At 37.7% G+C, this 27,997-nt stretch overlaps 2 protein-coding genes and 2 pseudogenes across 7 annotated transcripts; 2 read left to right on the forward strand and 2 right to left on the reverse strand.

Annotated features, from left to right (window-relative positions):
• The first annotated feature begins 4,275 nt into the window (after positions 1–4,275).
• LOC147501218 (uncharacterized) lies at positions 4,276–7,736 on the forward strand. Of its 5 annotated transcripts, XR_015219788.1 has the most exons (6): positions 4,276–4,525; positions 4,601–4,667; positions 5,450–5,504; positions 5,660–5,722; positions 5,974–6,086; positions 7,569–7,736. XR_015219788.1 is itself a non-coding variant. In XM_086603781.1 (3 exons), exons 1-3 carry the CDS (start codon positions 5,578–5,580, stop codon positions 7,614–7,616), a joined length of 306 nt encoding a protein of 101 aa, XP_086459907.1. In that variant the 5' UTR covers positions 5,511–5,577; the 3' UTR covers positions 7,617–7,736. The 5 variants fall into 5 exon arrangements, 1 of the variants encoding a protein (XP_086459907.1); XR_015219789.1 differs by lacking the exon at positions 4,601–4,667 and having other exon boundaries at positions 4,481–4,525; XR_015219790.1 differs by lacking the exon at positions 4,276–4,525 and having other exon boundaries at positions 4,528–4,667; positions 5,450–5,500.
• A 7,388-nt stretch (positions 7,737–15,124) lies between these two features.
• Positions 15,125–19,472, reverse strand: LOC147501219 (UDP-glucuronate:xylan alpha-glucuronosyltransferase 1-like; annotated as a pseudogene). The gene is made up of 5 exons (XR_015221258.1): positions 19,086–19,472; positions 18,432–18,531; positions 17,599–17,808; positions 16,707–17,343; positions 15,125–16,365 (listed from the first exon to the last, which is right to left on the reverse strand). The product of XR_015221258.1 is annotated as a UDP-glucuronate:xylan alpha-glucuronosyltransferase 1-like (transcript).
• A 1,769-nt stretch (positions 19,473–21,241) lies between these two features.
• On the forward strand, positions 21,242–22,551 carry LOC147501220 (conserved oligomeric Golgi complex subunit 1 pseudogene; annotated as a pseudogene).
• Positions 22,552–24,858: 2,307 nt separating this feature from the next.
• LOC147501221 (uncharacterized) lies at positions 24,859–27,961 on the reverse strand. The gene is made up of 2 exons (XM_086606242.1): positions 26,460–27,961; positions 24,859–26,341 (listed from the first exon to the last, which is right to left on the reverse strand). The coding sequence occupies exons 1-2, from the start codon at positions 27,704–27,706 to the stop codon at positions 25,147–25,149; spliced, it is 2,442 nt and encodes an 813-aa protein (XP_086462368.1). The 5' UTR covers positions 27,707–27,961; the 3' UTR covers positions 24,859–25,146.
• Positions 27,962–27,997: the final 36 nt, after the last annotated feature.

The raw sequence follows: 27,997 nt of genomic DNA on the forward strand, positions 1-27,997 counted from the left end.
TTGGAAGTTAAGGCGTCTCGATGGAGGAACTAACTGCCGTATGGATTGTATATATATGTATATTATATGTTGTATTTTTGGGCTACTCACACCGGCATTGTTTATAATCTTCGACCGATTGCATGTTTGCTTATCGGGTGTGTTCATTAAATGAACATAGTTGATAAGTCTTGGCGGGTTTAGTGTTGAAGAAGATTGGTTCTTTGCTTGTGGTTTTCGTTAGCATTCAGATCTCGAGTTGTGTTTTGTTTTCCTTTGAGGTGATATAGATTTTCGGTTGAGATAAGGTTATTTGCATTTTTCATTTGTAAATTGTTTTTGTAATGAAGATGACTTTTGTTTAAGTTAAAATTTTCATTGGTTTTAATTATCCCATATTTAAAAGCTGTTGGGTTTTGGGAGTGGAGAGTCGTCACACCTCGGAGATCGAAGAGGCGGGGAACAAATAATGTTTTTCAATGCACCGAAATTGAGGTGACGATTACTGGTATCGCGATATCCGCTTAGGGTAGCTACGCACGGAGTGGTTCATTATGTGAGGAGAGGCATGTGGATGTACATGTTCGGCGTTGGGTAGGGATTGTGGTAGCCATGGAAACTAGGTAAGACATAGATACGACGTGATTTTAGGGACACGCAAAGAAAGCCTTAAATAATATAATTATGGCATTAGGTTGGTTAATGATATATCTTTCAATATAAGATTGTATATGGTTTTGCAGAAGGGTGGGTCAAACTAATTACTTGTGCAGAGACGACCCACTCAGTAATTGAGCATGAAATGCGGTAAAGTATAGAATATGCTTGGTTTGGTTATTAGTTTAGTTAGAACCTAAAGGCCTTGGTGTGGAGGAACTAAATGCCTTTTTATTATCGTATGGTTATGGTTTGTTGTGTGGTTAGTGGGAAGTTAAAGGCTTGGTGGAGGAACTAAGCTGCCTTATTTATTGTGTAAATATATGTATAAGTATATGTGGTATTTTTAGGGCTACCACACACCGGCATTGTTTATAATCTTTGACCCGATTTGCATGTTTGCTTGCTCAGGTGTGTTCATTAAATGAACATAGTTGATAAGTCTTGGCGGGGATAAGTGTGGAAGAAGGTTGGTTGTTGCTTGTGGTTTGCGTTAGCGTCGCATTCAGAATATATTTTGTTTTCCCTTAAGGTGTAATAGTTTTTAGTTGAGACAAATGTGGTTTTGTATTTTCAGTTGTAATTATAATTAAAGAGGGTGAAAGGAGATTTGTAATTTAATCTTATTTGTGAGTTTTTGGTTATGAAGAGGACTTTTGTTTATTTTAAAAAATTTATTGGTTTTTAATTATCCGCATATTTAAATAGATTATGGGTCTTTGGAAGTGGAGAGTGCATCACACCTCGAAAATCGAAGAGTTGGAAATTAATATTGTTTTTCCGAATTCTGTCGAAATTCGGGGTGTGACAAGTATAGAGTGGGTTTTTACAAAGACAAAACATATGTTAAAAATGGGGGGTTTTAACAAATTTGATATAGGGGCAAAATTATCAATATACAAAATACCCCCGTCTGTTGCACAAAATATTGACAGAGTGGAGGCAATCAAGAATGATTTTCAAAATGGGGTTATCTCAAAAGGGGTATACTTTGGGGTTAAGTTAAAAAGCCCTTAAGTTTATGACAAAAGTTGTTATACTTCTACACTCCAAACTTACCATTACTCGGTCCCTCTAACTCACTAAACTCTTTTTTGTCTCTTCTATTTTCTCGTTCCTTCTTTTTCTCTCTCTCAACTAATAAACTACCCACACTCTCTCTCTCTCTCCAAACTAGGGGTGTTAAAAGGGTCGGGCCGGGCAAGCCAGACCCTCAAACCATAAAAGCCCTCATGATTGAGGGCCGGGTCAGCCCACTCCTATTTTGTATTAAGGGTCAAGTCTAGTACGGTTATGACATGAAAACTCAATCCCTTAACCCACCTCTCGACCCTCGTTTTTTAGGGCCAAATGAGGGCCGGGTCAAATTATACATTACTAGTTTACTTAATTTTTTTGGTGATTTTTTATATATTTTTTTTATCATACTTTGATTATATATATATCAATTTTAACTAAGTATACAAAACTAATTCGTATGCTTTTAGAAAAAAAGAGATAGAGATGGTGGAAAAGATGATACTCTTAAAACATCTATATTTTTCATACTTAACTATGTTGTTAGGTTGGATTTGCTTTTATGTATGACTTATATACCTATCATTCAATCAATTACATAAAACATATATATTATGTTATAATATATCCTCTATTGAAAATTAATTTAGTGAATTTTTTTTTTATACAACTTAGATAATTAAAGTATAATATATAAATGTAATGTAAAATAATAAGAAAACGTACGAGGGATGGTGAGGGCTTAATGAGGGCCGAGCTCATACTTCAAAACCTAGGCCCTAGCCCTCCCCTTATAGACATGAGGGTTGGGCTGGCCCGCCCCTCAAATTTGTGAGGGGTGCCAACTTTTGAGGGATTGAATATGCAATTTTGAAGGCCGGGTCAGGGCGGGTTGAGGGCCTAAAGGCCAAATTATCACCCCTTACCCCAAACCCATTCCCTCAAACCCGACCCATTTTTGCATTGTGAATGTAATGCCCAGTTTTGGGATATTGAGATCCATTTCAGATCTGGTAATGGTGTAGAAGAATATGTAATATTTGAGTAATGGTGTTGTATTATGGTTTGGGTAATGGAGATGGTGAATAGTTATAACTGGGTGCTTCGGGTGTTTCCAGCCGAAAAGGGTTAAGTTTAAATAGTCCAAGATATGTGAGTAGTCCTAAAGTTGCCTTACTCATTTACCAAAACTTTTTTCATGAAGAAGTGTTCTTGCATCACCATCCACATCCTTCCACTTATGGGCAAAAGGGGGAATGTAATACTTAGAAATGATGCCAAGCTCATTAATCCATTCTTGGCTCCAATCGCCTATAAGCCTCGTTTCCCCAGGAAAAATCTCTTTTCTTGGTTTTCCGCCACCCCGCTTTATGTGTTTTGTAAGATATTTATTTTTTGCCCTTCCTCTAATCCTTTTACGATTGGCTGCAGAAGCTATTTAGAACACACAAAAATAGTCGGAAGGAAGGTAATTAAGGTATTTGTACGTAATAAAAAAAGTAAAACAAATTAAAAGAATGAGTTTATCGCCCATACAAGAACCACCCTTGATTGGATTGAGGCTGCTCACTAGCATATGGACGTCAAGGATGACCAGGTCCCATAACTACACAAGAGACATGAAGGGTTAATCACAAACAATAAAACCACAATGTTAAATAGAACAAAAATTAGGGTGAGAAATATAGATTAATTTAGTAAGTGTTAGTACATGAAGATCAAGGAATCCAATTTTGTCAAATATAGATTAGTTCAATATAGATTAGGCATTAAAAATAAATTTGTCCAACTACTACTACATGAAGATCAAGGAATCCAATTTTGTCAAAAATTGTCTTTGGAGTCTTTGGTTTGGGAATGCATTAAATTGCTTTAGTCTGTCAATCAAACTGAAAAAGAATGTTAGAAGCTCAAAGTGTCAACCAAAGGGGCATGAACAAGGTTGCATCTCCTTTTTGTTCCAAGAGTAAGGTATCTCGAGAAAATTGATTTGAACCTTTGGAAATGAATACTAGTAGCGATACATTACCAGTTGATTAGATGTGAACATGTTAAGTTGTAAGCCAACGCCCGCCTCTACGGTTCATGTCCAAGAAAACTTCTCTTCACTTGACTCATTTCCTCAACTACGCCATAAAACCAAATTTGTATGTGAACAACCACCATAAATAATGAACACGACCACTAAAGGATGAATCGTGGATTCTGTATCATCACCGACGAGCTATGAAAATCTAAACTACACGAGAAAGAAAAAAAAAGAAAAACAAAGCGACTAGAAAATAGACATGGTATATAGCCCGAAAAATATTTAGGACTTCATGCTAAATTAGTCAAAGGTACCTTTGTTATATTTGCTACAGAAAATAAATCTTCATTCGAAGATCAAAGATCCGACAAATTGTTTTCTGAACATCAAATAAATTCAAGAAGCGAGGACAAGTCTTTGCAAATACATGCACTTGTCAAATTAATCAACAGAGCAGGTATAGTAGAAAGAAATATTATAACAGAAAGCTAGAGTTTGTGCCTGATGGTTTCTTCCTTGGTAACAAATTTGATGAAGACATGATATATATTTGGGTTATTTAGCTTTTGGGCCCAATTATAATTGGATATAATATGATATAATATGATATAATCGCTTGATTTTGTGAGCCATGGGGATCGATTCCGAATGGAAGAAGAACCATTTCAAAACCCCAAAATTTTTCTCACCAAACACTTGACTCAAAATCTAAACCCTAACTCATCCCATCTTCTTCTCACCAAATCCTCTTCTCAAAATTCTCAAAAGATCGTTTCTTTTTTGTTTTGTGTTGGTGCAATCAAATTCAAAGGAGATATGGTCTTTGTGAATGCACTCTCAAAGGTAACTTTAATCTCTTTTTTTCAATTTTGCTTATTTCCTCATTTCTTTGTTATTTTGTTTTTGTGTTTACAATAGGGTAACTCTTCTTCGGCTTTGTCGTACAAGAGAGCTCCACGAACTTGGCTCAGAATCCCTTTTTAAGGTAGACGGTATTGAGTAATTACTATCTTTCTGTTTTCATTAGCTATTTCTAAATTTGAGATAGAAATGTTAAGAAAATTAGTGGTTTTGGGGTTTTAGTTCGAAGGGAATATACTAGTTACTAAGAAATTGGCTCTTAGGTTTAGTTTATATATGGAGAAAAGAAAGTTGTTCAAGTATAGTGGTTTTGGGGTTTTTAGGCTGTTTTGCAGTAAACTGGTTAAGTATACATAACGGGTTTTGACATAAATATGCCTACCGGCTAAGATTTTTAGATCCTTAAAGCAATCACTCATCACCCTCTTAATTTCTTATACTCCAAACCTTGAAAGATTCATCGCCAAAGGAATTTTGCATTGTTCCGATAGGCATGTTGACAATTAAGTAAGTAGTCAAATAGTAATATAATTTTTGTTAATTAATAATTTGATGGTTAATATAAAGAGAATGGAAACAGGTCACACTTGTCTCTACATACCTTCTCATATGTTATTAAAAATATACATATAGTCTCAGTATAATGGAATATTTTCTAGAGTTGCAAAAACTTATTGGAATGCTAGCAAGTCTTGGTAAGTTTTGAATATTAGCGTGCATGGTTGGAATTCCGAGTGTTATGGTTAGGTATATGGATCGAGAAGTCAGTACACGACATTCTTAAGTTTGGTTTGCTTTGTTTGAAGCAAGTATCAAAGTTGTTGTGACAGTCTAGTGATTATCTTCTGTTCACGTCGATTATGTTGATTACCTTTATATGCAACTCAAAACAATATTGTATGACAGAATGATATGGGATGAGATGAGATGACGCAGCATAAGGCTATTGGACTCTAGGTTGGTAAGTGTTTATGTGATTTTTCTTGTCTAGAGGTATTAGTTTTATTATTTTTGTATTGATTGTATGGTTTATAATGGTTTTGGTATCAACGTTGGTTGAATTTGATGAAAACCAAACAATTTGGAAAGTATTGGAACTGTTGGTATCATATGCAGGTCCTTTGTGGATTGCATTATTAATTGGGATTGTTATTGGATGGGTTTGGAGGCCTATAATAGGTATGTTTACGAAGAGATAAACTAGGTTTTTTCAGTTTCAAAAGATTCTTCATTGTCGTTTGGTTCAATTTCGCCATTTTCATTGAGTTCTAGCTCTAAACCAAGCTTGAATTCATCGAAGGTAGTTGACTTACTCTCATATCTCAGTTTCACTTTGGTTGTTATTGAATTCGGTAGAAATGTTTAATAGTTTATACTACTAAGTGGTGTCTAGCGTAAATTGAAGTGAAATCGTATTGATTTGATTATAGTTATGCCAACTTGTGGAGGTGAAAGATGGAGGTCCGGCATGGATACATATGATGGATCGTTCTACACCGGCTATGGCAGTATGGCCTACCAAGCTTGGAGGAGAGATCCTAAGGTAAAATCTTTGACCATTGATTCACTATAATAGGGAAACTAAATGTGATTAGATATAAAGAAAAAGGTTAATAGTGATTGTTGGTGCATTGGAACTGGGTTTACTTGCAGGAAATGGTTAATAGTGATGCTAGTCATTTGTTCTTGACGTTAGAGATGCATATAGAGAAGTACATATGGATGAGAAACTGTTTTATTGATCACACTACCAGCGTAGAAATTTTAGTTTGTGTATTATTCTAGATTTCCAGCTGTTAACGACTTTTTTGAGTTTGTTTGTTTTGCTTTTTAGTTATCCTTTTAGACATCTCTTACTTGCAAACTACAAGTGAAGGTTTCTTTTAGTTAGTCATTGAAGGTAATGAATATCATTGGTATATTTATCCCAAAGATGGTAGTTTTGTTTCTGTTTTGAATGACTTCCTTTACTGTTAAGCCTTCATGAATTGTGCCTATGGGCTATGGCCAAGCTAGTTGGGGGACACTACCCACTTTGCCACTTATTGTCTTGAAGTATTACCATTTGATGAATCGATGTCAACGTACCTTTACACAATTTGTGACTTGAACTCCCCAAAAGAATGTTAAGGTCTTATCCCTAGGCTCATAAACGGTTTTGTAAACTATATACAATTGCTTCCATTAATTTACATTATGACATAGATTGATGTGCTAGTATGAAATACCAATTTGGGTAAGGAATTGGTTATCGGACATTATAATATGACTATTTGATTTTAGTTTTTTGTGAAATGAGACTTGTTTGAACGTTACTATCTTGATGTTTAAAAACCGTTATCTAGATTATGAGTAAACAATAATTAGGGAAATTAATATGGAAGACAAACAAAAAGTTATTCATTTAATTTGGCATTCAATTATAGTTCAGTTTACACTATATCTAGGAAGATATATGATAGGTCCTTAATTTTTATAGAATTACCTTGATGATCTTCTCCTCATAATTTATACATATTGGGTTACTAAAGTAGCATGTCATATTCTTCATTAATCTGGAAAATGATAACACATTAATTCTTTATATATGGTTTTCCAATACTTGGTTGACTTACACACCAAACAATCTAATAAGTCATGTATTTTCAGCCATGTACCTACACAACCACTCGGTGTAAATAGACTAATTGTTCTAACCGATCAAAGTCATCTTTTCGTATCTCGGTATATTATACATTTTTACCATGTTTAGATTTATTAAGGAGCTAGTCTTTATTTTTTTTATAAGGTTATGATGCATGTTAAGGTGTACACAGCTATGTGTGTGGTATTGAGCGGAAGAAGACTGTTTTACTTCATGCTTAGAATTGTCTTAAGGATAATTATACTCTAGCTTTTCATGGCTTCAAATGTGATGAACTCATGTATGGTGCCCTTCGATAACAATTTTTGTTTATTAAATATATCGTATCTTTAGATCCTAGAATCAAATTATATCTTGTTAAAAGAATTTTTTTCGTTGCAGGTTCCTTATATGCTACAGAAGGGCTTATTGAGAATATGGTGCAAGTGATGGAAAGCTAAAGACTATAGTTTGTTATGAAGCTTAGTTAGCAGCTCTTTGATTTTTTTTTTTTTTTTTTTTTTAATTTATTTATTTAATTTGTTGATTGAATGAGCCACTTAACGAGTAATGCTATTTATACTATGGAGTTATAATATCCTTTTTAAATTTGGTATGCGACAATTGCCTAGACTGTATGTGAAGTATTGTGAAGTAAGGGTGGGGGATCTCCTTTGAATTAGCTACAGAAATTAGCTACAGTAGCATTCGTAGGTCATTTGGCCTGCGCATTTTTTTTAAAAATATTTTCTCTGAAAAACGATGGTTTTGTCTGTTCTTCTTCTTACGACGACCTTGCGATGGACATGTTGGTCGCTTTCTAATTCCAGTTACAACGGTCTTTACCCGTCGCAAATATTAACGACAGAGCGATTAACGATGGAAGCTGGGACACTAAAAACAGTCGCAAATCAGAAAAAACGACAGACTTTGACTGTCGCAAATCACAAATTCTGGTGTATAAGTAAAATCCTATCATACCTAACCAAAATGTCCTTAGTCTCTTTCTTCTATTGTTCATCAACATACTTCTGATAAAAAGCAACCAATGCCTTTGCTATACTCTGACGTATAGCATAGATCTGTGACATATGTCCACCGCCACGTACTCTAATCCTTATATCTTCTTCAGCTCCCTCCACACGTGGCTTCTTCTGTGGTTTTTCATCTGCACTACTGGCTATATTTTGGTATTGCCCTCTGGGCATTCGTCCCTTTGATAGGGATTCGGCCCTTTGGCGACCACGATTACAGTCTCTCTTAGATTTTTGAGGGGAAAAATTTCCATTCCCTTCTCGAGGAACCCCAAGAACTGTTCGACTAGTCTTCTTCGCTTCCTAACATCTATTCAGGACATCCTCTTCCCACCCCGCATGAGTTTCAACCCTGTCAAGGAGTTCTTCTAAATCGCGGGACGGTTTCCTGGAGAGAGATCCGAATAAGGCGTTGTTTTAATCTAACCCTTGTTTGAAAGCTATTATAGCAGTCTGTTCATCACACGACTCTATTTGGATTGAGATTTCCATGAACCGTTGCATGTAGGATCTCAATGCCTCTCCATCATTTTTCTTGATGTTGAACAATGCATCGATCCGTTTTGGCTGATGCTTGTTGCAAGAGTACCTGTCTATGAAGATCTTAAATAGTTCTTCTGAGGACCTGATTTGACGCTCAGGTAATCTGTGGTACCACTGGAGCGTAGATTTAGACAGGGGGGCTTTGAACTCCTGACACATGACATGGTCATATCTCTCATATTGTCCTATAGTGGCACGATACCTAAATATGTGATCTACAGGATCTGACTTGCCACTAAAGACATTGAACTTCGGTTGTCAATAACCACGGGGATATGGCTTCCTCATCACCCATGATGCAAAAGGTGATCTACCTGCCCCCATTATGGCGGATTGAACAAGGGAGTCTTGCATTTTTCTCCCCTTGCCTGTCATCCAATGCATCTGATGGATCTGGTCATTCTTCTCAATTTCCCATGCACTTTCTTTGGTATAAAGTTTCTTATTCTAAGTTCTTTTTACGATTGTAGAGGGTCGACATCACGATCTGGTCGATGGACTCCGTTTCGAGGCTATTCCCCGAGTCCTCATCTCGAAGTTCTTTGTATTTCGACCCGGATGGCTCGCTACCGCATTGGATCCCCACGCCTTGGGTTCCTAGCACGACCACCTTCCGGAAGGTTGTCATCATCGAGATCGATGAGTGGCCCATTCCCTGTGTCAGACTGATATAAGTGCCTTAACAGTTGTAATTCTTGCTTATGGTTGCTTCTTTGTTGTTCTAGAGCCTGACTCACCTGAATAGACTCTGGGTTGGTGAGGACAATATTCTCACCATTTTGACGTTCCTCCTGAGCTGAGCGTTATTTATGGGACCTGCTCTGGGAACAATTGGTCCATCGGGGCTGGTCACAGCTCCTTGGGGGATCATTCGCATCTTGGTGACTGACATTCTCACCTCCTCAGGCATCTTGTGTTCTTCTTCTCTGATGGCGACGCTGCGCGTGGTAGCGCCTCCCTTTGTTTGATTTGCTCTTGCCATCACAACAGTAAGAGTTTTTAGACTAAATCAATCGTTTAAAATGAACATTTACCTGCTTTCCCACAGACGACACCAAAAGATGTAGGGGAAATTCCGAGTATCCCCTGAGATTTTCCTTTGTGCCTTGTGAAGCCTCTACTGAATAGAGAAGGGATAAGATGATGGTGAGTTCAAAGTTGAACCGTCTAACGGCTGCCTAAGTATCTCCTTTGTTCTTAAAGAGAATCAAACCCTATTTTGCGTTGTTCCTAAGAGCGAATCCCTATGGTTTATATAGGAAGGGCTACGAGAGTCCTAGAGCTAGGGTTGTCCTCACGGCTTGTGAGTTCTCTTCCATCTTTGGACTCTGCCTTCCTGTTAGGATTCCTCTTTTTATGGAAGTCTAAATCTAGACCATATCTTATGAGAGGTAAGTTTCCTTGTTGATCTATCATAATGTCCCATCGTGTATGAAAAAATTATATCTAAAAGGTAACTCCTAAGATATGTCATCGATTCCTTCCTTATCATCAAATATCGCCATCTTCGGTTTCCTACGTTTCAGAACTGCCTATATCGGTTCCTAATTTGGGGGTAACTTGTTATGTTTGAAGTGGTCAATCATGTGCTTGGCACATGTCAACTAAATACTCATGCTAAGCACGAGATCACTTATTCACAGAACTGATCCAATGGTCCTCGTCTCATTCTGGACATCTATAGTCTTAGGTTATTTCCCATACACGTGTCATCTGTTCAGTGACGGGAAATTCCCCCTACAATAGAAGTGTGCACAGATTATCCAAACTGATCCAAATATTAAAGATTAGTATAAATGAAGGATAGCTGCATGAATATAGACTTATCTCTTAGAACACTGACTTTTCGCTTGCTGCCATTGATAATCCACACCAGCGTCATGGAAACTTCAATGACGTACTTGTTAGATCCTAACCGAGTTCCACCGTGATTGATGCTCAAGTGAAATGCAACCGTGGCTTTTGTCTATGTTTCATGGGCTTGAGAAGAACAAGTGAAAAGTGTAGTTTTCTCAAGAAGTTCTCCCCACAGACGGCGCCAATGTAGAGGTAGTATTTGTTCGACTGAACTCGGTTATGTCGAGCTATCTACGTATCGAGTTCTTTAGTGAACTCAAATCAAGTCGGACGTAGTTCAAGCTTTTGATTGGTTGATCGAATAAGAGATGGAGATAGATGTTCGAGAAGATGGAGAATTGGTCTCTCCTGAGAATGGAGAAGACGTCTCTTTTATAGGTAGATCTCCCTTTTAAAATTTGTCTTGATGATTGTTTTTACTCCTTCCGTTACGAAGTAATGATCTCTCATTAATGATGTTGTTGATCACTAGCTTGCATCGGTTATGTTTCCTAAGTTGTTTGGACGACCTGACCTTAGGTCGTATGCACAACCTGCTTGTAGTCTGGACACGTGATCTGCCATGAGTGGTTGAGAGTGGAGGGTATTGACAGCTAGGATATTATGTGGTAAACCATGTATGATGGCATCAGTGTCAAATATCGACAAAGATATCATCATAGCATTACATCAATCATATATATCGTGCTTTCAGGAGTCGCTATTTGGTAGTATATATGTCCTGTTGGATTTTGTTCATAGTTAGCCTATTGGATGTCTAACCATTTTATTTTCCTTCCAGTGCTGCTATGACATTTAACACTAGGAACTGCAAGAACAAAGCCATATCTGTAAATCCTAGTTGAACATTATACAGATTTAAGATGTAGCATTCTTTTGGCAGAGGACTAGAGACATTGTAGGACCACAGGCAAGAAAACATAGCTAGCCATTCTGAGTATCAATTCTTTTTAGACTTGTTGATATGATCTCCCCACTTAATTAAGAATGAATAATTCTACGTACATTTCCATATATCCATATATGCTGCTTAGCTGCTAGCCTGAAGCATTAATTTCATTACGGATGAAACTGTAAACTTGGTTCCTTTAAATTTTAATCTTGAGAAAAGGATATATGTGGCCCTAGATAGTTCTCTCTCTCGATATATAACGAACTGACGATATATCCCCAAAAACTTTTCAAAAAAAAAAGGATATGATATGCTGATAATGTTGTGTCACAATAGGTTTACATCCGATGTTGTTTTACAAATTGTTCATATTTTTATGAAGGTTGTTAAACCTTGCCATTCTCAAAATATATGCCTAATCAAAGACTCAAAACCATTCATGTGACTAAAGTTTGCCCCGAGGGCGGTGGCAACCATGAATCACTGATGCGGCGTCTATCTTCATTGAAAAATATATATATATATAAATATAAATATAATATATATATATATATATATATAAATAAAACACCTCACAACATGGATTTTATTTAGAGATATATCAGAAAACATTGTTACATGCATCATAACCAAGTAACAAGCATCTGTAAGAAGTACAGTACACTAGTAGTAATACTTAACCAAACGCAATTAATAATGTGTGGTATAACAGCTACGATTCACGGCATGTTTCTCGGCAACCTTTTTTTGTTTCCCGGCAACCAAGTTTCACCTATTTTGCAATTTTTATCAGGGTCGGTATTGTTTAGGAAAATTCGTGACCCAGAAGAGACTATAAATTGAAGTTCTTTCAGTACGTTAAACGGATTCTGACCAAGACTCTGGTCACACTCTTGTCCGGGCATTCCAAATGAAGCAAACTCGTTTTTGAACGCAGCGACGTCTATCAGTCCAGGTGGATAATTACCCTTTAGGTCTTTGAGGGTGTAGAAATTTTGCACAGCCTGATGTAGATCCAGAGCCAGGGTAAAGTACTCTAATTGTCCAAGGCGTGAAAGTTTCCCATGCTTATTCCATTCCCTCCTCCAAAACTCTTCATGCCTACGTTCCCATGTTCCAGAATTACTATTTTCTACATTAATCCAATTCTCCACCAATTTGTCTTTTATGCTTGCGAGCTGCGAAGAGAAAATCAAAGCAGATGATGAGAAAGCAAGCATTAGTTGATATATAGATGATTAAAAAAGTTAAGGACAAGAGGAGAGAACTGAACTTGTCCTGTTAGATAAATTTAATCGTGGGGAAAAAGAATGTTATTATTGCAAAAGTCAACTAAAGGAAATTAGTCAATGGTAATCGTTGTCCCCATACTCTTAGTTCCCACGTGTCTTTCAATCTAGCGTTTGATCTAGCTACTCTTTCCTGTTTTAAACGGTTTGGATATCATGCAGAAAAAAACACGAGTTACCTTAGTTACATCGAATTCTTCTGCATTAGCATTTTTAACTTCTGGTTTTGGCCAAAGGCCATGTATGGTAAATTTTAGAGGCAGCTTTGTGACATCAGTCACAAGTTTGTTTTCTGTCAGAACAACGGACACTGGCCATTCCAAAGCCAGTTTGTAGATCGAGAATATCGGTCTAGTTGAAGCACGAGGGGTGGCGGTGGTGGTCTAAGTTGAGGAGGGGTGGTGGTGATCTAAGTTGAGGGGGGTGGTGGTAAGGCAACTTGAGGTGGTGGGGGTGATGGCACTTGAGGGGAGAGGATGATGGAGGTGTGGGTGGTTGCCGTGGTGGCTGCTTTGGCTTAGCAATGGAAGTAACAAACATTGAAGACACGACTAGTAACACAATAAAAATGGGAGCTTTGGTTGCCATTGCAGCAGATAGTTGATGATTAACAAATGCAGATGAATATAAAATGCTGATAGAAGGATGCGACCTTATATAGGCCTTAAACCGTAAACCATTTCTTGTGATATATAGCTGTCGTCATATCATCATTAAAGATATAGATATATAATTATTAGTCATTAGTATTAGTGAAATAGTGAGTGTCATCATCACTAGCTACCAGCTTGGTTTGTGCATCCCATTTTGGATATATAGGCTGTAAGTTTTGTTTGTTTGTTTTTATTTTTTTTCTCCTTGTGTTAATTTCATATTTTCAGACCATATTCTCAACTGAATATTATGTTAAAGTAAACAAAGTATGTAAATAGAAAAACAAAGAAGTATATTCAGTATGAATTTATGATCAGCAAACCCAAGGAATATTTCTGCTCATATGAGAATGTCAATTACCGTACGTTTTGGATTTGTACGTAATAAATGGTTTATTACGACCTTCCCTTGAAAAAAAAATTTTATATTTGAGTGCATCCTATCAGAGAAACTTAATTAGACCATAAAATTAGACCATAAAATAATGCATACACGTTTTAAATTTCAAATTCGTAGGAACCTCAACTTGAAAAAATAGTGGGTTTTTAGTGCCCATCTAAGACTGACTCCAAGCGAATGGAGTGGCTCAAATACGTGTGATCAAAATAAATCATATAGCTCTGCAGGGAAACAACCTGTTGCGTTTTTGTCAAACTACATTTGAGTTAGTCAAATATTCCCTGATAGAGGTCTAAAATTGGATCATCCCATCATGTTATTTGGTATATCGTTGCCTTCGTTTGTCATTATTGTTGAACATCTATAGCCATTTCATTAATTCATTGTACAAAAGATTAATTGAGTGTCAGTACGTACTAAGTCATTAAAGATATATATCCTCATTCAGGAATCGGATTGGTTTACTCTTGTTTCATAATTATTCATATTATTTGCTATTTCTAGAGAAGATATTTAAATTGTTAACATGCTAGCTTTGGCAATACATGCATGTGATCTGATAAGATTCATGTGTGTGTGTGCAATGTGACTGAAGATGCCTAATTGCAAGATTGGAAACACGGACCAAAGGTAGATGGAAGTGGTCTGAAACTTGCAACTAGTAACCATCACACACATTTTAGGATAGATCAACTCATACATGCCGGAGCTTCATATATGTGCTGCATTTGGTGGGTCGTGGAAATGATAGTTGGGCACAGCTTCGTTCACCAAAACCAGTATAATGCCAGCTGAGCAGGAAACTCTGATTTTCCATCATTTTAACTTGCATTTAGACAATATAATATTTTGTCCCTGTATTATTATTTTTAGAATTTATTTGTCCGCCTGGCTGTTAGTTTTTTACTCACCAAGTTGATTTGGCGAACCTAATTAAAACAGCAATAAAGCACAGTCAACTGGATCTACTCTATCATGGTCTATGGAGACATAAGAGGACTAGAGTCTAGACATCAAGTCAATAGATAGGAACATTCCATCATCTTTCATGCGTGTTGGTCCGATCATGAAGGAATAAGTTGCCAAGGCACATCAAACCAAGTTCCAGGTGATCAGGTTGAATATGTACGAGTCTGAGTCACTGAAAGCTAGAAAAAGTTGAGGCTTAGATGCAACCTACGACACTCTCCCTACAAGACTAAAACTGAAGCAAACCAAATCAAGCTGTGCCGATTAAGTTCAACCATCAATAAGGACTGGGTTCATTACAAAATAATGATTTACAAAAAACTACAGATGAAACGCTATTAGGAGATGTTGCCTTTTGTATGTATGAGTATCGGCATTTTCCCTAATTCCCCTATTTCCCTACATGGTCAATTAATGAAACAGCCCTGGTAGCATAATCTGATACCATGGGTACTCTAGACCACATGGTAAACTTGGTTTTTATCCATGAAGGGGCACTTGGGATTATATATGCAGAAACAAAATTTAGAGTTACAAGTTTGAGAGGGGTTTACTAGCGATAACAGGATTAGTTGGTACGAATGTATCATCGTCTGTCCAGTTTGTCTCACCCCAATGAGATAACATGCTCTTCCAATTGCAGAGTTCTTCAGAACATGTCTTTAGACGTTTATCCTTTATCGTTATCCTCCAATGCCCATCCGTATAATTTGCCTTCTCTGCTTGTCTTCGATTCCACTCCAATCCAGCTTTCTGCTTGGTTCTTATCAGGCAGAACTTCTGCAAGTGCTCTGGCATTGCATCGTGTACCTTCCACCATCGCTTGTGCAACATCACTAGCAAACTCTCTTAGAATATCCACGTTCCAATTGCAGTCATAATCTCGGAAGCATAGCCACGGCTTCAAACCAAGATAATGTAGGACATAAAGAACCGGAGGCTCAGAGCCAAAGAGACGAGTTTTCATAGCTTTTTCTTTTCCTCTTCATCTCCTATCCAGAAGTGCTTCAGGAAGTTCATGTGCTTTGGTATGCGATGCCACCATGTAAAGATTTCATTCAGATAACCTTGGTCTCCTCCATTGTAGGACTCAATCTCATTTATATGTTCCATCAGCAGCTGGAATGTACAGTTAGATGGCTCAATCACCATGACACCAGAATTGAAAAGGGTTGCATTATTTCCAGTTGCAGATATTTCTGGCATTGCAAACAAGAAATCAATGTTTCTGAGAATGAGTAAGTCCGCATCGATGAATATGATCTTGTCATAGTCTGTTAGCTGCCAGAGACGGAACTTGCTGTAATTCCATTCGTTTATGCGCTTCTGGTTCAGCTTTTGATTCCTGATCCTCTTGATGATCCGGATTTTCCATCCAGCTGCCTCAAGACCTGCCCTGTGATATGCACTGATTGTCTCATCAATAAGTATCACAAGGTCCCTCGTGGAGCCAACCATGCGGATACTCTGGGCTGCAGCAATTGCACCACATACATATACATGGGCGGAATGCAAGATAGTTGCGTATGCTTCGCGGTGCACTGTTCCAGAATAAGCTCGATCTGTTTCCAGACACAATCAAATGACAAATTTAAGTATCATAAGTGAGTTGTCTATGAAGAAATTCAACGTCTGATATTGACACAGGAAAATTTCCATAGTTTCTTTTTTGATAATGTAGTACATATCAAAAGGATTTGGCCACTGGGATCACCAACATCTATTGAAAATAATGAAATAAACTCATGAGCTTAACTAAACACACCATGCAAGAACTTTTTTTCAAGTACGCATATACTTCTTGAAGGTTTCTGAACCCTGTAAAGTTCTTGGAATGGTTCCATTATAGCAATTATAAAGAACAAATAGAGAATTGGAAATGAGTGTGAGGTTAGCGACAGACCTTTGGCCTTGAATGGTACTGCAAGTTCACATGATCCAACAGGGGGCAAGCTTTTCCCTCAAAATATTTAATTTGGGCTTGTATAGCCATACATTCCCTTCATGTATTACAAGATCCTTGCAACGGAAGAGGTTTGGAATTGGAAAACATTCACTCACAAATAGAACGTGCATCGTTTGGTATCTTTTTCTTGAAGCACTAATCCTTGCTGCTGCAAGTTGCAAGTGCAAGCTGAGATATATCTCTCGACCAATTTGCTAACCTTTGACATGGTAACTTCACAGCAATTAGATGAAGTTTTGGGTTTCCAGGGATGCTAGGCTCAGGCAGAGATGGACAAAAAGGAACCTCAGACTCTTGTTCCTCATCTATCCACTCAGGGTACAAAGACTCCCAAGTGACATTGTCCCTGACATAATCCAAGTGGACAGAGACATGGATAGCATCTGGCATTCGCCTCTTCCAAAGATTGGTCTCACTCTCATTGAAGTTCAATAACCCTATTCCTCGACAACTATGTGTTTCAGTCATTTTCCCAATAGTTCTCAAGATTTGGTCCCAATTTATATCTAAATGTGATACATAACGTGGGTCCAGTATGGGTCTCTCCCTCATCCATCTGCCTACAAAACTTGGCCTGCATCATATACACAAGTTAATTTCTCCCATTAAACATTAATGCTTGATAAATCTCAGGAGATCTATAACTCTCCAAAAATTGGAAAGCATGTTATTCAGATATCCATTGTTTTGTAAATTTTAGATAGATACAGCCAGTGAATAAGAAAATAAAGAAAACTTTGTGAAACCATATCATCATATAAAACCTTCCAGCACGCATCAAAAAAGAAAGGTAGCAAAGCAAGGTAAGTGGGAAATAGAACATATATACCTAGATGTAGCATGTAATAGTCGCTCACTGTGATATGCAGTAGGAGAGCGGAGCAGTGTTATGAAAGTCCCAAATATAATAATAACCAGAACAACCTTTAGAGAAAGGAACTTATTGCAAGTTGAACCTTTATCCTGGATAGGTAGGTGGAATGGTTTCTCAACTTCAACATCCTTGCTTCGTAGGAACCTTCTCTTATTTGTTTCATCCCTGAATGAAAGCATGAAAGAAGAAATAAGTAGAAGAAAATATCTGAGAGATAAGAATAAAACTCGAAAGAAGGCCACCTGCAGGTAATATAAAAAGTATGCTTAAGAGTAAGCTTACAGACATATATGTTGCATCATTCAAGAATATTTCCTTCACTCCTTTGTCGGTAATGTTGGTATAATGCAAAATACTACCAAGCAAAATTTGAGCTAGATTTTTTGGATACAACTGAATATTTTGAAGTGTCTGCTTGCTATTATCGAAAAAGAAGTGTCGGTTTTGCCTCTTTGATCCTTTCTAATAGGCCCTATCCTAGTGTGATGATTCAAACTTCGACGGAATATGAGTATATTACTTGTTAGTAGTTGCAGAGTTGATTTAATTTTGCGAAAATAAAACTATGATTTATTAAGATGTGAATGTATTAGGACTTCCTTAAAACACTGAATCTAACATGTGCAGACGTGCAGTAAAGATTTTTCGCACCAGGCATCCACTTTGTACCAAGTAGGCATCATTTTTATCTTCATGCATGTCAAGGTATTATTTAATTAGAAGACAATAAAGAAAACGGAAAGTAAAAGACGAGAGGATAGGAGAAAACCAGTGATGCAAAAACTCACATTGAATTAGGTAATCTATGCCTAGCCTCGATTGGACTAGGCGAGGTACCATTAGCTCCTCTCATCTCAACTTGTCTGGAGCAGAATAGGCAACATTGATCTACAACCGACACAGAACAGTTAATTAGGGAAATGAAACAGTAGAAAAATAAACGATGCCAGAGGAGGAATAAAAAGAAAGCACCATATATATAAGTATATATATAACAATCTAAAGAACTAAAACAATGATCCATTCTTCTATGAGATAAATGCTCAAACATTTTAAACTTAAAGTCCTATACTTCAAATAGACAAAAGGAAAAGAAACACTACAGCAAGATAAATGCTCAACATCAGGAACTCTTCTGTTTTAAAAATAACAATAAATAACTATATGAACCAAAGAAAAAATTAAAGAAGAAGAAAAAGCTAAAACCCTGAACCTGTCATAAACTATAACAACAGAAAACGAAAAGGAAAACACGCAATCATAAAGCTTAACTTGAAAAATGCATAAACCAATTTGTAGTTCATTTAACTTGACAAGTGCACATATCAATAAAGAGTCGTAACAACACGTACTAGAATATTGGACTAATGCAAATGTGAAAATTTCAACATGCCAAATACCAGAAACAAGAAATGATCACTGTGTGCAACATGTACGCATACCTATGATTAATGAGATTGTGTGTGGGAGTTGGTGTGCTTTAATGAACTTGAGATGTTCTGTTGGAAGTGGACACCAGAAAGATAACAGGAAAACTCAGCTAATAAACTGTTAAGGAAGAGTCGGGTGAGTGCAAGGTCGAGATACTTTAGGAATTCAGATATCAGAGACAGGTAAAACTTAAAAGTCAATCAAAGTATTGGAACGAACATAAATTAAGTAAGAATATCAATGTAAGCAAGAAATCCCTAACAACCTTCTTAAGTTGACTAATTATGTGATCATCAATCAATTTCATATAGTTTCCTTAATATACAATGTATGACAATGTTTTTCACACCTTGTGAGTATTCATCTAATTTTTCAAATCTCGGTGTGACATATGCTAATAAGCATGTTTTTCTAATTATGTCCAATCTTACTCACATTTTTTTAATTCGATTCAAAATAATATTCTGAAAAAATCATGGTACACTAACTACTGTGTAGGTGATTTTTGAAAGTTTCTTGATTGACAAGTGGTTGAACCTGAACATCCAAATAGATTTTTGAGTAATAAAGTATCTTAAAGCATCATGAAAATTTTCATCCTCTCATGCAACTCATGTGACCAATGAGAGCCAGCAAAAAGATTAGCACGTCCATCAGTCCTTCGTGTTCAAGCTTTTTAATGATTTTAATATGAAAAGGCATACATCTAAACAAAGTGGTTACATTAACAATTGGGCATTAATAGGTCAAAGGTCTCTTCCAGACCTATAAAAAGAAAAGCAACAGCATCACAAAAGTTAAAGGTAAAACAGTAACAAAGAGGTTTAGAAGGAAGATTAAGCTTCTTAATCAGGAGTTTAATGATTTTTTTAGCTCGAGATTCATGCTTGCGTAACATGATGGTAATTGAGTTTAGAAAAGTGATTTAGATGTATAAACAAAATGGGTGGTTGGATTTGTTTATCAACCTCTTGAGATCGAGTTGCATCTATGGCCCAATGGCACCAAAATATTAAACACTACATTACCCAACTGGTCCTCCGCAGTTGTATATCATATATGTAGGGCACATTTTTGGTGTATTCAAATCACTTATGCTCAAATTCATCCTTAGCGAGATTTCAGAGTTTTGGCAACAAACCATCTAACTGTCGGTAGACTCAAAATAAGGTCATATATCTATGCAATAATCCGAGAACAAGGTAGGTAAGCCAACTATCGATATTTATGCCTAAAAAATAAATTACAAAATTCAGTCAAAAAATTGCTTACTGAAAATCAAACTTTTAAGTAATAGAAAGCTGACAACATTCAGAGCTCCAAAACCTTTCAATCCAAGTAATCAACAAACATGAAAATAGAGGCTAAAGAAGAGTCCGGTTCCTCTATAACCGGGTACAATTTCTCTAACCGTGTTATTTTACTATCGGATCTGTGGCGAGATACACAACACACGAATGTCGAGGTTGAGGTATGTATTTCGAGACAAATGGGTGTATTTCGAGATGATCCAACAGTGACATAACACGGTTACATAGATACATAGATTCATCTCTGTACCCGATTATAGAAGAACCGGACTCGCTAAAAAAAACGAAAAATTAGTTGACCATCATGACCTTTAATATATAAAATAGTCATCATCGTGAGTTCGTGACCACTATTCAAACCCGATCAAATATTGGAAATCTTTAAGACTACGTACATATCCAACAATCTTGTACCATACGTCCATATACTTGTGAGTGTGATAGTCTTGTAGAAGGCAACAAAAAAGTTGAAATTCGATCCAAAATCTGTTTCAAATATGATTGAAGCTGTTCACCAACTGGATAAGCACGTACTTTATTTCCGTTTTGTTCATGTACCTTGGCTAGCAAGTATAATTGCACAGTAATATTATACTAAAAACGGTATTGAAAGATCGTGACGAATTATTTAACGTAGAAGCTTCACAACCTCGTACATGTCTTTGTATTCAAATCAAAAGCAAAGCCAAAAACAAAAAAATTGAGTTAGCCTATTGGGCTTTTAGTGAAAAAGCCCAATAAAATATTGGGCCTATATAGGCCCATAGAAGTTTTACAGTAACAAAACGTCACTTCTGTTTAAAACCAAAAATTTCTCTCTCCTATTATTTCCATCGTCTTCAGATCCAATTTTTTTCCTCCCTAAAAAAAAAACTGACATGAATTTCAATCAAAAAAAAAAAAAAAAATTCCGACAATGGCAATAAATTCCGACCCATCAAAGCCAGGATTCCGAGACGCGGAAACACTATTCCGTTCAAAACTAATATCCGAAATCCGAAATGTGGAAACAATTACAAAAAAATGAAATCGAATCAAAAAAAAAGAACCTGACAACTTGTCGGTAACAGGTACCGAGATTTAATCGATTCAGCTGATTCAATTGTTTCCATGAAATCATCTTGTGAATCAATTTCAACCAACATATCATTAATTGATCAAGGTATTAAATCTCTCACTTCCGTTTCCCATTTTGAGACAACCACTAATAATAATAATAATAACAATTTAAATAACTTAAATGACGAGAATGCCCCTGGTGGTTTTTCTAGGGTGAGGGTTTATGGAATTGCAAGTAGAGTTAAATATCTTGTTGACACACCTGAGAATATCTGGGGTTGTTTAGATGAATCTATGTTTCTAGAAGCTTCTGGAAGATATTTAAGAGCTAAAGTTGTTCATGGTCTAGTTACTAGTAATAGTAATAGTAATGTGGATAGAGAATTTTTATCGAATTTTCCGTTGTTACAACACCAGTGGCAAATTGTTGAGAGTTTTAAAGGCAGATCTCAAGAGAGAAGTCGTGAAAGGTTAATGGATCGAGGGCTTGAGATTAATGCTTATAGTGATGCTGTTAGCTGCTGTGGCTGTTATTGATGATTTGGATCCTAAACAGGTGTTGGGTTTGTTTTTTAGAGTCGAGGAAATCGTGGGTGTCGATGAAATTAGGTTCTTGTAAGTTGGGTGATTGTGATTCGGATTATGTGGTTTTCGTGTTTTGTGATGTTGTGAGGATTATTAAGTTAGTTTAGGACAAGTTGGGGAGTTGTTTTTACAAGTATTGAATGATATGCCGTTGTTTTATAAGACTATTTCGCACAGGTTCTCCTCCGGTTTGCAGTTGTTTGGTGGGTTGCGAATCGGAAGAGGAAGTGAGGTTGTGGAAATTACATAGGGAGTAAAACTTGAGTCTGTGGATGGTTGTACTTGAAAAGGACTACATTGCTGATGTTTGTCTCAATTGGTTAAAAACTGTGGTCAAAGATTGTTAGTAAAAATCCACGGGAGATATTTAGTTGACATTATCAAGAAAGTGGGCAAGAGCTTGGCGCGGCCAGCTGAGAAGTTGATCTCGACAGTCATTAGACAGCAGGAAGTGTTAGAAGGGAGTCTAGAGTGGCTCAAGAGTGAAGAAATTTCACATCCACGAAGATATATGCGGACTTGAAACTTCACCTCTTTCGATCATGAATCGCAACTAATCACTTGTAAACGGAGATCTTTTCTCCCTGAAGCGTCAGGTGAAATTTCACATCCGAAGATATCTACACGGAGTGGGAGGTTATCGATGAGTTGGCTACAAGGAGGTGGCGCTCATCACCATTAGTCGACTTAGGGCGGACTCCTCTTTCCTTCCACCCTTCAGAGAGTGTCGATTCACTTGATCGCTCTTGGTGATTGAGACCCGTTTTACGCTGTCATGTATTCGCCCTTCTTGCCAAGAGACATGGATTTGCTCTACCGGTTGGGTTCTGCGGTTACTTTATGAGGTCCGAACATTGAGACCAATCATCTATTACCTCATGACCGAGCAAAGAACTCTCGATCATCTGTTTAAGAGCGAGTAACAATCCTTCACACCGTGTGTTGAAGGCGTCGTGGGGCGTTCGCCCCCGATCGAGATAGTGAGCCATAGGAATTCATGTTCCCGAAAACACACCCATGCTCCAACCAATAAGGTCTTCTTACTCATGTACTTTATAATTTGATATAAGAGTCTTTAGCTGAATTTCTTTGCTATTATTCCTTAGATGACTCTTCCCCGCGCAGGATAATCTTGTGAATTATGGAAAGCGCGACACTTTCTCCCTCGTGGATGGGATCTTGGGACTTCTTCTCCTCCATTTTTAGGATGAATCCCTTTGTCCGAGTTATAAGAAGCATGAGGACTATTTCTGGTGATCTTTGGACATGGTTGATTGAGAACCCTCTTGTCAATGATGATTGTGTGATTGCGGGGAGGCCACGAGGCGCCTCATCTTGCTATTTGGTGGCTGGTAATTTTTTCAAAAGGGAAGTGCGCGTCCCGGCCGTCGTAAAGCTAAAGAGAGTTGCTCCTTTACGCCCCGATGTTGCCACAGTAAGTGAAAGATGAATTTTGCCCTCTCTGCGTTCATGAAGAAACCTTGTTGGAGTTCTTGTGACTATTCCTCGTTAGATTTTTGAGAAAGTAGTTGTACCCCCTACCGGTTCGGATCCTTTCATGGGTTCTAAATCAGTGACAATGTCCTTCTCGACTGACCGAATTCCCTCCCTCGGATGTCCTTGAGGAAGGGCATTGCTTGAAATAATCATAATTGTCGCTCTCCCTCCTCCTCGATTCATTGATAGGAGGGGGGGAGATGATATTCCTTTACCAAGATCTGCAAATTCCCTCGAGAGGAGATGATTGTGGAGATGAGGCGTTGAATAACCGATGAACTACGGCTACCAACAAGCACTCCCTGTTAAAGATGTTGATATCGCTTGGGATTAAGGGAGTTTGACTTCCAATTGACAAGTACCGCTCAACATAGGCGGGACCTTGGACTGTCATTTTGTTGATCTGTTGTTCACCTTGCCAAGGTAAAACTTTCTTCTCTATTCAATGTTGGTTTCTCTCATTGTGTTACTTACACATCCTATTCTTCTCCGTTAGTGAATAACTTTTTTTGGCCATGAAAGAACCCATTTTCGTACCTCGCCGATACATCCATTGATGCCATAGCTACCGGTGGTGATCCGGGAGAAAGAGGCTGAGAGAGAGAGGAATCTGGCGCCGCTGAGATCCAGTTGACCATTTCTTTGGCGAAGAAAGAAATTCTTGGCTTCAGAATATGAGAGGACGCTTATCTCCAACCTTCGAGCTCTGGAGAAAGCCCAAAATGAGGCCGTTGATGTTGTCGCGGAAAGTGAAGTTCTTGGACCCTGCGTTCCCCTTCCTACTCACACAAGCAAAACATGACCAAGTCCAAGGGAAACTTCACCGTAGGAACACACGGAGATGAGGACCCTTGGCGGTCGTTGCCCATGCAAATGAGGTCATGTCGGTATGAGAGGGATCTAAAAAGAAAACGTCTTATTTCGATAAGAAGGTTAGTGACCTCTTGGCGGAGACCTCTGAGTTCTATTCTCAAGTGATGAAGGAGGTGAAGAAGAGGTCGCCTTTTAATTGGATTCGACCTATTTTTGTATTCTGTGTAAGGGTAAATTAGCCACTTCAGAAAGTATAGACGGATCACCGTCAATTTTGGCCCAATGTCTAATAAACGATCAATTGGTGACCAAACGAAAATTATCCAATTATAATTAGGCCCAAAAGCTAAATAACACTATATATTTTGAATGCAAATGGCTTCATGACCATATAGTTGCATCCACAACTGACTTATGAAGTGATAGATACATGATTTGGTCCGACAATTAGTTCATCCAAACAGTTTTCAACCAATCAACTGTAGGTTGATCAATTACACTCAATAATGTAAATATGTGATGTCCAACTAATGATTTATTCACACCTTAAGAATGAGATGAATATGGATATGGAAATAACTTACACCACCAACACTCGTTACACTTGCACCACATCCCCATCCCAGCAACAACCAGAATTAAGTGCGTGCAATGCTAAGGCATTTGCTTGTCTAAAACTACAATATTTGAACTTTCCATATGAGACAATTCCGAGAGAGAAATTATCTGGGGTCACGGGTAACAGAAAGCGGAGCATCAGCAACAGCAAATTGAGCCCAACAAAGAAATGATTCAAGTAGACTATTTATTACTTCCGTGATAATCTAGAAACATTCTTGGGTGAAAAGAGACTGCCCACTTGGAATATAAAGAAAAAAATGAAATGGCTTTCCACCACAATAGGCCTACAAGTTTCTTTCTTGACGTCATAATAACCCAGATTTGTCGGTCCGCAGCGCACGAGAAATTCACCGTTCCTTAATTTTGAAACAGTATACGTATCAGAACAAGACAAATATGCTGTTACTTCTGGGTCGAAAAAGTACTCCTTCGCCCAATAACCCTGCTCTCCGTAGTCTTTCATCACCCATATCTCAAAGTAATTGTCACCTAATTTTCTAAAAAAACAGAGGCGCTCTTCTATCACTCCCAAAGAGCTATTTATATCCGTGCTGACTAATGGGGGAGGTTCGATTTGATGGACTTCCTCTGCAGCCATATCAAAAGCAACAATGGTCAAAGGTACACCATCTCCAGATGAGATCCAGTGAAGATGATTACTCACAAGCATGCCAAATGGATGCCTAAAGGTCTCATATGGAACACCATAATTTATCCTTCTCCACCTGCTTGAACCCAAAGTATAGACTTCACCCTCATCTTGGTCATAGTGGAAACGGATGACTTTGTACTCATTAGTGGTAGAATCAAAGCCAAAAGCAGACACTTCAACATGGAACAGTTCACGAGCCCTCGGGAGCCTAATGTGCTCCCCAGTAATAGGATTGCAGATGTAGTAAAACACGGGATAAGAACACTTATACTGATCTTCCGAAAAGCAAAGTAATCCGTTGACAGAACCAATTACTTGTAGAGTCTTTTCAAATTCCAGTTCCTTAAGAAATTCAAGAGAGTGGACTGGTGCTGAAGTTTCAAGATTATCAAAGACTTGATGATCAATGAACCAAAAACCACTCATGACATCACAAAGGACAACACAGGGAGAACAACAATTTTGGATTGCCCATCGGTAATGAAATTCAGCGAAATGAGGGTCTCCGATTAAATCGTACCAGGTTTTGCATACCATTCTGCATTGAGAGGACAGGGATTTTACTGGTATTCGACATAGGATGTTGACTATGATATCACCTGGAAGCTTTGAGAATAGCTCCCCACTCATCTCCTGCAAAACCTGTAGGTCTATTTCTTCTCCTTCTTCATCCTTTAGACTTTCTTTTTCTTCTTCTTCTTCTTCTTGATCACTTATTTGTGTTTGGGTGCTGTAGAGGTTAAGGAAGAATAAACTGTAAGTAATGTTGCAATTTATGAGCATCATACAATCAGAGTTCATGAAGAGAAAATGCACAGAAAGTAAAAGAAAGAAAGACAATGTGTTACCTGCTTGCTAATCTACCAATATTCTTGGGTGAAAAGAGGCTGCCAAGTAGGAAAACATGCGGAAGATCATATTCACAATCGTCAGGGTGAAGACCATATTCACAATCGTCAGTAGTAATGGGCAACAAGACAGGCTGACAAGTTCGTTGCTTGGCGTCATAATAACCAAAATCTTTTGGTCCGTACTTGACGAGAAATTCACCATTCTTCAATTTGAACACATTTTGACCACACATATAGTTATGAAGAGTACAATTCAGCACCTGCGCATTAAATTTGTATTCCTTAGCCCACGAACCCTGCACACCATAATCTTTCATCACCCACATTTCGAACTCATCGAATTCTTTCATATCAATAAAACAGAGTAGTTCTTCTATCACTCGCAAAGCGCCTTTAAGGCGGCCTTGTTCTTGGTGGAAAGGAGGAGATTCAAATTCACAGAATTTCTCCGAAGCCACATTGAAAGCAAAGATAGATAAGGGCCCATCCTGTTCAGACGAAATCCAGTGAAGATTTCCATTCACAAGCACGCTAAATGGGTGTGTTTTCTGAATTTTAGGAACATGGTCTTCTACCCTTCTCCACCTAGTTGTGCCCAAAGTAAAAATCTCGGCACCACGATGGTCATCACGAATGCGTATAACTTTGTACTCATTAGCAGCCGAATCAAAGCCAAGTGCTGCAAAATCAATATCAGTAAATATACAAGTATCTTCCGGGAGCTGGAAGTGCTCACCAGTGATAGGATTGTAGATGATGTACTTCCTTGGCAAGTAACTACGATGGTGATGTTCCCCAAAACAGACTAGTCCATTAACAACACCTATAATTTGAAGATCGCTAAATCCAAATTCAACTAAGGGATAAGTTTCGACATCGCTGCTGACTACTGATGTTTTAAGATTATCAAAAACTTGATGATCGATCAATCGTAATTCATTACGAGGGTATTCGAGAAAGAGCCCAAGACATGGGGAGCAGCGGTTCTGAATTGCCATTTGATAATGAATTTGTGCGAAACGAGGGTGATGGATGAAACGGTACCATGTTTTGCAAACCCATCTGCATTGAGAGAGGGATTTGAGAGGTAAACTGGAGAAGATGTTGTCAAGGATTATATCACTTGGAAGCTTTGAGAAAAACTCTCCACTCTTTTCCCGCAATTCTCGTAACAGGTCGTCCAAGTTTAATAATTCTTCTTCTACAGCATCATCATCATCGTGTTGGACTCTTGTTATTCTCATGGTACAAAAAATTCTTCACTAGTTTGGCGGAGAGAAATGAAATATCTAAATACTAAGATGTTGATACTTTTGGTATTTTTCTCCCCAATTTAAGCCCTATTATTATTAAAGGAAAATATTTCTGTGTCTCATTTTACTATTTTAAATTGAAATTTCTAATTCTAGACTTAGACTAGCCTGCAGTGGGGTGTGAGCGGAGAGGGAGGTGTGGAAAGGGATGATTGAGAGATTGAGAGGGGCGTGGAGAGGGACAAAAAAAAAAAGATGAGCACAAACTGACAGAAACCAACC

Source organism: Coptis chinensis, chromosome 4 (genome assembly GCF_015680905.1).
Source record: "Coptis chinensis isolate HL-2020 chromosome 4, ASM1568090v1, whole genome shotgun sequence".
NCBI lineage: Eukaryota > Viridiplantae > Streptophyta > Magnoliopsida > Ranunculales > Ranunculaceae > Coptis > Coptis chinensis.